We start from the raw sequence: 12,861 nt of genomic DNA on the forward strand, positions 1-12,861 counted from the left end.
CTGCTTACGCTGCTTACGGTTTCCACATTTCAATTGCAGATCGAGTTCTAGTTCTGGCAGCACAACAGTTAACCTCCATGGCCAAGGGGGATCTTCAATCATATCCACGCTTTTCCGACTGTTGCTTACCTCTATAAATTGCCGCTCGTTTTGCTTCGCACCAGCTACACACGAAAAGTAACTCGATCTTGGTCAAAACTAACTATCGCAATGTTGTAAGAGCCAACAGCAAATTTCGACTTTGTTGAGAATGTTGCTTACAAGTGCCTCTAAATTTGTTGCCATGTGTTAGTTGTGTCTCAGATTCCTTCTCGTGTTGGTCGCTTGTGCAATTTATGGGCGCCACAATGTCATCGATGTTGTCTCGTTAATTGGGGTTAGTCGAATGGAAAATATACTAACTAGATCTATTTATTCGATAAGTGTGACTCATGGACCAACTGGATTAGCCTACGGCATATAATTCCAAGTCTATTGCTTTCGCATGTTGGCCAAATAAAGTTTATTAGGCTATTGACGATTTCACCAATCTCGCATGGAATCGAAAGTTGGCACTAGGATGGAAATGAGGAGTTGGTTTGCAAGATTGCTAAGCTGTATCTCAAGTTCAGCACCTATTAAAGTTGATCCAGTAACAGGCAGTTAAATAATTGTTATTAAATGAAGTTGGAGGCAACTGATGCACCCACTTAATCTGCATGGCAACGAGGCACGCCTTCAGCTCATTAAAGTGCAGCCGCGCCCACACACCACACACACACACACCATACACCCAATGGCGACAGGTGCAACCCAAAGAGCAGAAGTAGTATTTAAAATATTCTGCAATAGCCGATGACCGTTGATGTTGCTGATGGTTGATGGGTTGGCTGCTTGATGGAGCCAGCCTCGAACTTATTCAGACGTGAAGCGCATTCACATTCACATTCACAATCACATTTACATTCAGATTCAGATTTAGTTTTTGGTTTGCCATCATCTGCAGCAGACAATGCGGCGCGGGAGCGGCAATCGTTTAGTTGTTGAGTGGATGCCCTTCACAAGCACTGGGGAAAAAAGAGTACTCGGATTGTGAGTGTGAGTGTCCATGAATTCGAATCCGAATTCAAGTGAATGCTGCCACGATGAATGCTACGCCCACAGGTGTCATTATAGTTAGCGTTCAATGTTCCATGCACATTGGGCCAGAACGGGGGCCGAATCGAGGCAGAACCGTTCCGTCCCAACCCATTCCCGTCCCGTCCCTTCCCGACCCGACCCAAGCACACGCACTCGCAATCGCACCTTGCCCCTGTGCCGCACACACATGCTTGCAACCCCCAATACCTCACCACACCCATGAATGTGTCTGCGTGTGTGTATGTGTGTGTGGTGGGCTTTTGTCAACTTTGGTCTGTTGGAGTTTTGTGCTTTACTCGCTGAACTGATTAACATTTGAATTGAAATTCACGTATTTAGAACTTTATGTTCTCTCTTTTTTTTTTGATGTTGTTATTATTGTTCTACATATTGTTGTTGTTGTCTCCACATCTAATTAATTCCTCTTTCAGTCCATTGTTGCTGCTGGAGTTTGTTGGCAGTTGCCATGGATTGGCACTGCTGCCCCCGCTAATGTTAATGGTACTCTTAATGGGGTAATGTACCGACCACCGATCGCCGACCACCGCGATCACCGACCAACAATTCAGTCATCCAATTGCAGCCCAAACACCACACTTTTGAAGTCTGTTGGACATCAACGCATTCAGTTTGTCGCAAAATATTCTAACGATCGGTCAGGTTTCGGTCCCGGAATTATCCAGCCGGCGACATTATTATTTCATTTACAAATAATTGAGTGTTTAGTGCTATCGGTTGCAAACAAATCGTTCATTTATATCCTCAATTAATTACATCAATTAAATACATTTCAACATCCTTTCATAATCAACGGTGTTAAAAAAAAGGTGAAATAAACAATTGTGTTAAACAAAATGGTTATATTATTTAAAAAGTGTTGTCCTTAAGGATAATTGACTATCAAATGTTATTAAAAGTGATAAAAAAAATTGAGTTTAACAATAAAAAAATAAATGTTTGGGTTTTAAAAAAATTTAATAAAGATTAACAGCATATAGAAAGCATAAAATGAAATCAAAATCATATAACAAAACTATGCAAAGTACTAAGTGTGCAATAAAATCTAATGAAATATATAACATAACATAAAATATCTGAATAATAATAATATTCAATATATTTGGACCCCTTTGTAAATCACATAATTTGTTTAGACAATGAATTGAAACAAAATTTCAAGAAAAAGTTATAATTTGTAGACAGGACAATTTTTTTTGTAATACTCGCAGATTTTAAGGACTCGAAATTGGTTTGAAAAATTAAAAATAAACATAAAACAAAATAAAGGCTAGAATTTTATGAGAATAATACAGATTGCTAATAATGGAAATAGCGCTTCTAATTCAACCTACAATATTACAATAAACCATTAAAATATAAACCTTGTAAAAATCTCCCTCATATCCAATTTTTGTACATTGTTGGAATCCGAAAATTAATATTTTACACACAAAAAATTTGCCAACTTATATTATAATTTTAATTTCACAATTTGCGAAAGTCGTTAAAGCAAACTAATTAAAAATTCGAGTTTCCATGGTACAGCCGAACCCTTTGAGGTCAATGCGAGAGAGCTTAGTGAGTTTTTCTTTTTTTGGTGTGTGTATTTTTCTAGGCAAACTCAATTCGTACTATTGTGATTATTCTAAACATAAATAGCTTTCGTTGGACAATAAGCCGGAAGCAACATCCGGAGTTGTGGATCGATATGAGCAAAGCTACACGTAGCTCGCAGCTTTGTTGGCTTTTAGTTTAATGATCCAAATTCGCGTTACGCATTGTGCACATTATGATGCGAGTTTGAGTTTGAGTATGACTATGGGTACTCGAACTATCCTACTCATACTCACAAATATTTAACAATTCATGTGACTTTTCCATTTCATTTCGAGGAAAGGGGGTGCTAGGCATTTTATCACTATTGAGGTCGACATTGTCATCTAGTAATTTGGCTAGCTTATGAACTCATTTGATCATTTCGAATAGATACGTGAACTCATGTCTGTGATCATATTTCCATAGCCGCAATCCAAAACACGCGATTGAAAACTTTCAATGCGGTGCTAATAATGCCGCGTTAAAGTTGTTCCACTGGAAAAAAGCGAAATCAGAAAGGGAGAACATGTTGGCTCAGCTGGGACTACGCGTAGTTCTGTTGGCCACGTTAGCCAGCCTCAGCTTTACCCAGAGCTCTGGTAAGTTTATATATTAAATGTGCTTCAAACAGTACGTTGTCAATTGGTTCATGTCCCAGCTCAAACCACCTGCAAGAATGGCTTAGGACGCGTGCTCTATGAGCGTCTGCCCAACCAGCAATTACAGGGCTACGATGACGATGTGGTGCGAGATACAGCACCTCCATTCCGGGTGTTGGAGAAGTGTCAGGATTTATGTTTGCGTGATCGCACTGGCACCAATAATCTGGTGCGCACTTGCACCAGCTTTGATTTTCAGCCTGGCAGTCGAATCACTTCGTTTGGTGGCACCTCAGAGTACGAGGAATCACTCTGCTATCTGACATCGGAACAGGCGGGTCCCGAGGGTATTGGCAGCTTGATGTTGGTGCCCAACAGCGTGCACTTCAACGAGATCTGCCTGACATGTGAGTTGTGTGTTGTGGGTGTTGACAGCTCCAGAAATGGAAACTTTAAAATCTCTCTGTAAACTACAGCTAGCCGCCCGGAGCGTGAGTGTCCCAGTCGACGTTATGTGTTTGAAAGGCATCCGCGCAAGAAACTCAAGTTGCCCATCAGCGACATCAAGGAGGTGAGTGATATTTATCTCTGATTGGCTTTTTGTACCCAATACGCAAACGGTAGATGGTTGTTTCAGCTTAGTAGTAATCCAAATTAAGACAAGAAGCATATTCTACTTCGACTAGCATCTGAGTGTTTGTCGGTCTCTGTGTTCGTTTGTATGAACAATTACTTCTCTGAAACTATGGCAACAACAAATTGAGTGACAATGCTCCTCCCTAAGTGTAATAAGCTTGTGCTGCAATTTAATTACGCCCACTTTTTCCCCACTAAAACACACCCAACGCGAAATGGAAGGTGGCCTCAAAGATATTTGTTAGTCGGAAAATATATTATTTGTTAATATAGCGGGTATCTGACAGTCAAGCACACTTGAAAGTCGTTTTCTTATCTGTGGCCTTTGTGTAATTGGGATGTTGTCTTTGCCTTCCACACACAGATAACAGCCGCCAATCGCTCGGACTGTGAGGACAAGTGCCTGAATGAGTTCTCATTTGTGTGTCGCTCCGCCAACTTTGATTCCACGATGCGGTCCTGTACGCTTAGCAGATTCACACGACGCACACATCCGGAGCTCATGGAGGATGATCCCAATTCAGACTATCTGGAGAATACGTGCTTGAATGGCAAGTCTGAGTGATATCATTTATAACGGAATGAAAACTCATTTAAACAACTCTGCGTTCAATCATCTTCATCTTCTTTCTGCAGCTGAGCGACGTTGCGATGGTCTAGCGGTCTTTGTGAAGGAGGAGAATAAGCGCCTGGGCGGTCCCTTTGAAGTGGACATCTTTAATAACATGACACTGGAGGAGTGCCAGACCATGTGTCTGCGTGCCGAGAAGTAATCACTGTCCCACTCTTAGATTCTGCTTCATTAGTTGTAATCACAAAATGGCTTGGTTCGTTTCCATTTGCATTGCAGATACTTTTGCCGTTCGGTGGAGTTTGATGATCAAAGCAAACAGTGCATACTGTCTGAGGAGGATTCCATTTCGCAGAAGGATGACATTAGCATCAGTTCCAGCCCCACACATCATTTTTATGATCTTGTGTGCCTCGATAATCGTAAGTGGCTACCGCAAGTTAGCGCCTACCTCAATTGCAGCAACAGCACCCCAGGACAGAGAAGGCACTACAAGACACGACAAGACAAGACAAGACGAGACCCAATGTAGACCAAAGAAGACCAGAACGGAGGCAGACACAGCGTTAAGTGCACCATTAAACGCTGACCACTCAAACATTGAGCCAGACTGAGGACACAGAGTCGAAAAGACTCTTTGACTGCGACTGCGACTTCGTCTTCGACTGGGGACTTTGTCGGACATAACGACAGCGAGATTACAGTGCACAACGGTTGCTTCTGCCCATTTTGCCATTCTCACATTGATTCCCGTTGCAGAACGCGCCAACGATTATCCAGATAACTCAGTTACCTCGCACCTCTTCTCAAGCGGCCGTCGGCCAGATACAGCATTCCAGCGTTACCGCAACTCGCGTCTCGGCGGCGAGTTTCACTCTGAGATCACGGGACGATCGTTGAGCGAGTGCCTCGACGAATGCCTTCGCCAGACGAGCTTCCAATGCAGGTGCGTTCTTGGTCCACAGTGCTTGCTCCATTGCCGTTGTCAGCTTGCAGTACTCGTTTTTTTTGTGTTCTTTACTTCAACTTGAAAATCGAACAACCCACGGACCACTTTATGATCCACAACTGATCTGATCTCTTTCTCTGTTTCTCTGTTTCTCTGTCTCTCTGTTTTATGTGGCAATCGTGCAACAAATTGCAGGTCTGCGGTGTACAGCGATCGTTTTCGTACTTGTCGCCTCAGTCGGTACAATCAAAAGGATGGCATGCGCATTATATACGATGCTGATTATGATTACTATGAGAATCTAATGTGTAAGTGGCTAGTCCAAACAACTATTACAGTTGCTGCTGCTGTTGTTGTTATTGCTGTTTCTGCAGCTAATGGAGTCGTTCGTAATTTCTCTTCCACAGTAAACGTTGTGGGCGGCGGCGCCGATGGCGATGGCAGCCACAGTGGCAGCGATCCCAAGCGACCCGGTGATCAGTCAGGCAGCAACTGGAGACAGCCTAACAAGCACGACGATCGCTATGGTCCAGGGTCATCGAGTTCTGGCGTGGGCGGACCTGGCTCCAGCCTTGGACAACATGGTGGACCAGGAGGAGTAAATGGAGGCAGTGGCAGCAACCGCCTACCACCTGGCGATGGCATTGACTATGGTCGACCGTACGATCGCTATCCCGACGTCGCAGCCAATGAATATGGTAAGATCAACGAAGCATACATTAATTGTTTACAAGTATTTTAACGCTTTGAACATGGTAAACAGATCGTTATCCTTATGGTTATGGTGATCGCGATAGAGATCGTGACCGTGATCGTGATCGCTATCCACCAGATCGTTATGGTGGCCCCGGGTCTCGGTACCCAGGCCCAGGTGGCAACGATTACGGCAGACCCTATGATCGTTATCCCGATGAATATGGTAAGTGGCGTATGGCAATGGGTACTGCTCAATTTAACCCTTTAATGTCACTCTTTATACTTAATCACTGCTCGATACTGACAACTAATTAACTAATTAATTAACTAACCTGTCGCGCTGCAACGCAACTTATTAGATCGGTATCCCATGGGTGTCAATGGCGACAGGGATCGAGAACGTGATCGTGATCGTTATCCAGAACGCTATCCACCAGATCGTTATGGAGACCGTCGCTATCCGGATAGAGATCAGGATCGAGATAGGGATCGTGATCGTTTGCCTTATCGACCTTTGCCTTATCCAGCCATCAACGACAACTCTTTGCCCAGTGATCTGCCCCACACGCGACCTTTTCCCATTGATGATGATGCACCTTATAGACCTTATGGCTATGGAGGTGGTGGTGGAGGTGGCAGCAGATACGGCGACAATCGATATGACAGTCGCTATCCAGCAAGATATCCACCTAGTCGAGATCCTGTTGGTGGCTACACTGGTCGCGATGCTCCTGACAGCATATTCCCCGATAGACGTTATCGTCCCTCTTCTATGGATCCCTCTCGATATCCCTATGCGCCAGATTCCCGTGCCCCACCTGGACGTTATGATGATATCGTGCACAATGCCCGACGTCCAGAACCCGAGTCAGCCAAACGTTATCCACCCGCTCCCTTGGCACCCACTGGCAGCGCCAGCAAGTACGCCTCCACTCCGAACCGCTTCCCTGTAGGTAACGAGCGGTATCCGATCGACATCTTCAAGTATGGTAATCGTCTAGGTGGCAGCGATCTTGGCAGACGCCCCGGTAAGTAGCTCACACTAATACAACTACCAGTCTAATCCGACTAGCCACAATTCTGATCACCGCTAACAGTAAACAATGCGCAACCAATAGTACCTTGTTACCATGAAGATCAATGGTATTACCTCGCGACTGATCGCATGGGCGTTTGGACTTGAACATTTCTTTTGCATATCATAGTAATTCTACAGATTTTTTTATAAATATTAAATTTTTTTTGTCATAAAGTCAACCTTTTGATTGCCCAGTGGATGTGGCATCCATCGTTGTCTTTTAATATCACAGGTCAATAATAAAGAAAAGCGTTTTCAGCTTCGTTTACACTTGCCTTAATCCACTAAATTGTATAGCAATGTTATTACAATACATTTAGGTAGACTCAGTTTTATCTGCCTATTGAAAACAGCACCCATTGAGTATTTGTATAAAGAGGAAGTTCGTCTTACATAGAAAAACTCTTTCACATAGAAAACTTATCTACCAAAGTAAAGCTCTTGTTTGCATGACTAACAAGCGCAAAGCTTGGAAATTGAATAGCTTTGACAGCTATAACTGTTCTAATCCATATATTATACATTCTAAAAATGTCATTCACTGCAGCTGGAGCTTTCATTGCAAAGCGTACCAGTGTAACCACATCGATTTAAAAATGAGCTTAAATTTGTTCTCCTATTGCAGAACACAGCTGCATACTTTTAGTGCCCACTTCGCGATCAATGCGATTACTCCATAAATATTTGATTTACATATTTTAATCTTAATAAATTTGTCTTAGGTTTAGATCGCCCACCGCCATACTATGACTACGACTACGAGGAACGCTATGGCGATAGATTTGCGCCTGGCCCCTACGATAGGGAGTACGATGGACCGCCTGGACGACGACCCCTGCCAGGTGGCCCCTATGGGCGTTACGACACGCCTTTCAATCGCCCCTACGGTGGCGTTGGAGGCGGCGGCAGTCTCGATGATCGTCCCCTGCCGCTACCTGGCCTCGGACTGGGTCTATCGCATCCGCCCACACCGTATGGTGGCGGCTCCCATGTGGGAATTGGTGGAGGTGCTGGTCCACCGCGACCGCCCATCACCCGATGCGAGGAGAGTGACAACTTCAAGCAGATTGCGGCCAGGCACAAAATGCGACGTCACTTTGTAAGACGGGCACTGATCGTGCCAAGCCTGATACAATGCGAACGAGAGTGCATCGAGACCAGGGACTTTGTGTGCCGCAGCTTTAACTACAGGTTCGAGACAGAGATGCGCGATAAATACTAGCTACAAGTGCAAGCTAAGAATGCAATTGTGTATTCAATTTACAGAGACACTGCCTCCAGCTACGATGATCGCGACCGAGACCGCGATCGAGATCGTGAACGGGAACGCGAACGGGATCGAGAGTCGCCCAACTGTGAGCTGAGCGACAGAGACTCGCGGGAATTGGATATACACGATCCAGGCTCTTTCGACGCCTCCAACTATGATTTCTACGAGCGCAGCATTGGACGCAGCGATGGCGAATGCATGGATGGTAACTAATCTTTTGGCTAATAGCCCATGGCTCGCATGCCAATTGACAATTGACTAATTGCTCTGCTATTTGTTATATTGTTATTTGTGCTATTTGTGTACAGTTACCCAGACATGCAATGAGGAAGGCATGGAGTTTACTATACGAACACCTGAGGGTTTTCTGGGACGGATCTACACGTATGGCTTCTACGATCGCTGTTTCTTCCGCGGCAATGGCGGCACAGTGAATGTGCTGCGCATCAGCGGACCCCAGGGCTACCCCGACTGTGGCACACAACGCGTAAGTGATGACGCTATGACTACATTAATCATCGATCGTTATCTCGTATCTCTTATCGCTCTTTCTCTTTGACAGTACGGCGATACGCTGACTAATATTGTGGTCGTGCAATTTTCGGACAATGTACAAACAAGTCGCGATAAGCGATACAATCTCACATGCATCTTTCGTGGACCCGGCGAGGCAGTTGTCAGCTCTGGCTACATCGGCGCGGGGTTGGTTTCAAATGACACATGAGACTGATGACACGTAGATCTTAATACAAAACATGTTTGTTTCGCTTATCAAATTTCAGCTCAGGCAGTCCCATTCCCATTGAGTATTTGCCGGCGGAGAATACGCTCAGCTCTAAGGTGCGACTGAGTATTCTCTACCAGGGCAGGCCCACCACAACCATTGCTGTGGGTGATCCGTTGACCTTCCGACTTGAGGCGCAGGATGGTTATAATCATGTCACAGATATATTCGCCACCAATGTGGTGGCTAGGGATCCCTACTCTGGTCGCAGCATACAGCTAATAGATCGTTTCGGTTGCCCTGTCGATCCTTATGTCTTCCCGGAGCTGGACAAACTACGCGATGGCGACACACTCGAGGCACGCTTTAATGCCTTCAAGATACCCGAATCCAATTTCTTAGTTTTTGAGGCTACTGTACGCTCTTGCAGAGAAGGCTGCCAGCCAGCGTATTGTCCTGGTCCCGCTGGACGCCAAGAACCCTCGTTTGGACGCAAACGTCGATCTTTGAATATAACAGAGTTACCAGAACCGCAAGCACTTGAGGGCGTGAATCAACTGGACACCAACCAACCGGTGGAGGAGGAGGTGATTGTGGTCAATAGTACCACAGTGAGCGCAACACCAGGAGCAGGTCAATTCAATGCCACACAGGATGCCGAGAAATCTAAGGAGACCGAAGAACCGGAGCAAGTACGCGAAATGATTGAGGTGCGTGAGAATCGACTAAACAATGTTAAGCACTATAATATACAACTTAACGATTCCCGCAGGTCTTTGAGACGCGCGAGGAAATTGAAAAGGAATCGTATCCACGCAAACTAGTAGCTCCAGTAGAAACAGTCTGCATGACGCCCGCGGAGTATCATGGCTTGATTACAGCCATTATACTGCTGATGATATTGTTGTTTAGCATAACGCTGGTGGCCGGTCTGGGCTACAGGTGAGTGGGCGGAGTCGACAGTTGGCTAGGAGTGGCATGATTCATCAGTAAATTCTTTTTTCGGTAGACGCTACTGGAAATCTATGTCGAAGAACCGCTTGGTGGACCGCAATTCGCCCATTCATTCGCTGGGACACTCGCACTCCTCGATACGCACTCATGAGCGTTTCACCGAAATTGGACATATGCCGAATACAACAGGTGGAGCAGGTGGAGGCAGTGGACATAATCAAAGCACATCTAATCGCGGCTCGAACGCATTTCGCACTAACATGTCCATGTTTGGTGGCTCATTACATAAGACTTTTGCCACGGGGTAAGCTTAACTACTAGTAGTCCACTCGAACTGGTTTACTAATCTTCTTCTCTCTCTTTCCCCACTTGCAGCAACCTGGCGCGCATGTGTCAGCTGCCGGTTATAAATCCCATTCGCTCTGGCGGTAATACTAATCATCAGTTCGAGGATCCCAGTGAGCCTATCTACACCGATCCATCGCTGTTTGAGCGCTCCAGGTAAAGTAATCTCCTCCCATGTGTTTAACACTCCATTACACTCACTTTGTACCCCATTTGACTTACTTACTATATATTCATGTTATCTAGGAATCCCCCTGCCATTACCACAGTGCGCAACTGTAAATATATATATATTTTTTTCAATATTTTATTGTTGTCATTTTGACATAACATGCTTAGAGTGGACTGCAGACGCAGAGCCTAACCTTGTTGCACCTGCCACCACTTCCGCCTGCTATTTGGCACTGGGTGGTGCACCAATCACCTTGCAGCTCGCAGACACCCGTGAATGTTGGCCACTCATTGCCACCAACTAAATCGAACATAATAGTTAGACAACTAATTATTTGTTTATTATAATTTGCAACTTACATGACTTGACTTGGGCTAACACGATTAACAAGCGCACTACGAAAACAATAAGTAAACTCAAGTATTTCATCTCGACTCTCAAATCACGTCTGACAGCTTCAGGGAATAAAAAAACTCTGATTTCAGCTCAGCTGAGCGGGATTTTTGTGTTGATGATGATAAGCCTTATCAACTAATTGAATAATTCGTTCATTCGTTCGTTCTTCTAACACGAAAACTGCATGTCTATTTCAATGTTTCCACTCATTCTCCGATTAAATGAAATTGTTTCACATTGCTGATTAACCAAACTCACCTCATTGTTCTTTTTTCTCCACCCACACAGATCGCTGCGAAGTCTGACCATGGTCGCCGAGTCGGAAGATAATCAAGAGGTCTAAAGTATGCACAAGAGAATTTTGCTCGTCTTCTTGTGATTAGTTTGTAAATAATCTACATAAAGCTGTTCCGAAAGCCACCTAACATGCTGCATACACTTTCCCAGATACAAAACTTATATTGATATTGATATACTCGTATACATATCTGCATTTGTATCTGTATCTCTGCGTATCTTTGGCCCCTCTGGATAATTTCGCAATGGGTCTCAACAAATATCTATCGATATCCACCTAGACATAAGCCTTAAAACAGAAGAATCTATTAATTTAAAACAAGCAACCAAAAAATAACATAGCAAAGCATTTAAACAGAAACAAAAAAACATAATAAACCCACACACTAAACATATAGTATATGCACACAATTATTTGTATACAACTAAGATATAAAATGCAATAAAGCTTAAACTTATCCATACAGAGCATGAACTTTTTACAATTAACTTAGAATAAATGGCTTTCTTTGCTTCAGAAAAAACTTATAAAAAAGGAAGAAATGATTGAGGTAATATATGGCAATTGAGGTTGTTGAATCCGAAACCTTATTTTAGAAAATCATTCATATTCACCTATTAAAAGACTTCCATAGCAACAGTTCGAAATAGTAAATACGAACATAACTAACTCAATATTACGTTACTTTCATTAAGCGCAGTAGAATACACGTTTCCAATTAATCTATTTCTCGTTTCCGGTCTAAAGTTTTATTAAGAGTTCCATAAATTCTTTAAGCCCGATTCTATATTCCCTGCTCATAAGCCCGATTTAAATTGGGGATATTTGCATAAGTCGGTCACGCTTTAATTGTTGGCCTTGATTTAGGTCTTATGTAAAAACCCTTTGATTACACTTTGTATGATATAATGTAGCTTGTTTATAATTGCATGTAAGTGGCGAATGTAAAAACAGTTTGTCTGGTGTCTGGGCCGAAAGTTCGTGCCGCATCGACCGCCCCAAAAAAGTTGTGAACGTGTTAAAAGACGCACTAGCAATGGGCCCAAAATAAACAGCTCAAAGATATTTCGATGCGTAATTCTCGCCTACGTGTAAATACCAAAAAACCAAAAGTAAAACTCAAATGAACATCAAAACTGAATGATCACCAATAACGATTTACAGCAGTTTACAGCCATCATAAATGAATTTCTAAATGAAGTTAATACTCCATATTGAGAGCTTTAATACAACTTGGTAGAATGCTGTCCCAGCTTGAACTGCAGATGCCAACGAAGGCATCTAAAGCGAGTGACGATATCGGCCAAGTTTGGTTTTTATCTGGCCGCATGGAAGCATTTGGTTTAATCATTGCGCAATTCTTGTTCCGGCATCGCCATCCACATTGTCATCGATCACGTCCAGAACTGAAAAACAACCATTACTCATGCGATGCTATGCGATGCATCGAAGACAACA

General features: G+C 43.7%; 2 protein-coding genes across 6 annotated transcripts; one reads left to right on the forward strand and one right to left on the reverse strand.

Moving 5' to 3' along the window:
- The first annotated feature begins 1,550 nt into the window (after positions 1-1,550).
- On the forward strand, positions 1,551-11,871 carry LOC133843193 (uncharacterized). 5 transcript variants are annotated; one of them, XM_062276632.1, is made up of 22 exons: positions 1,551-1,946; positions 3,142-3,314; positions 3,374-3,721; positions 3,791-3,885; positions 4,315-4,501; positions 4,587-4,719; positions 4,801-4,943; positions 5,281-5,467; positions 5,666-5,778; positions 5,878-6,168; positions 6,234-6,389; positions 6,526-7,194; positions 7,967-8,435; positions 8,511-8,719; positions 8,823-9,001; positions 9,077-9,216; positions 9,297-9,948; positions 10,011-10,180; positions 10,248-10,496; positions 10,568-10,693; positions 10,784-10,815; positions 11,394-11,871. In XM_062276632.1, the coding sequence occupies exons 2-22, from the start codon at positions 3,242-3,244 to the stop codon at positions 11,408-11,410; spliced, it is 4,638 nt and encodes a 1,545-aa protein (XP_062132616.1). In that variant the 5' UTR covers positions 1,551-1,946; positions 3,142-3,241; the 3' UTR covers positions 11,411-11,871. The 5 variants fall into 5 exon arrangements, with proteins under 5 accessions (XP_062132616.1, XP_062132615.1, XP_062132614.1 ...); XM_062276631.1 differs by lacking the exon at positions 10,784-10,815 and having other exon boundaries at positions 3,106-3,314; XM_062276630.1 differs by lacking the exon at positions 10,784-10,815.
- On the reverse strand, positions 9,126-11,195 carry LOC133843194 (uncharacterized). Its single transcript, XM_062276635.1, has 2 exons — positions 11,069-11,195; positions 9,126-11,009 (listed from the first exon to the last, which is right to left on the reverse strand). Exons 1-2 carry the CDS (start codon positions 11,136-11,138, stop codon positions 10,873-10,875), a joined length of 207 nt encoding a protein of 68 aa, XP_062132619.1. The 5' UTR covers positions 11,139-11,195; the 3' UTR covers positions 9,126-10,872.
- Positions 11,872-12,861: the final 990 nt, after the last annotated feature.

Source organism: Drosophila sulfurigaster, chromosome 3 (assembly GCF_023558435.1).
Source record: "Drosophila sulfurigaster albostrigata strain 15112-1811.04 chromosome 3, ASM2355843v2, whole genome shotgun sequence".
Classification (NCBI taxonomy): domain Eukaryota; kingdom Metazoa; phylum Arthropoda; class Insecta; order Diptera; family Drosophilidae; genus Drosophila; species Drosophila sulfurigaster.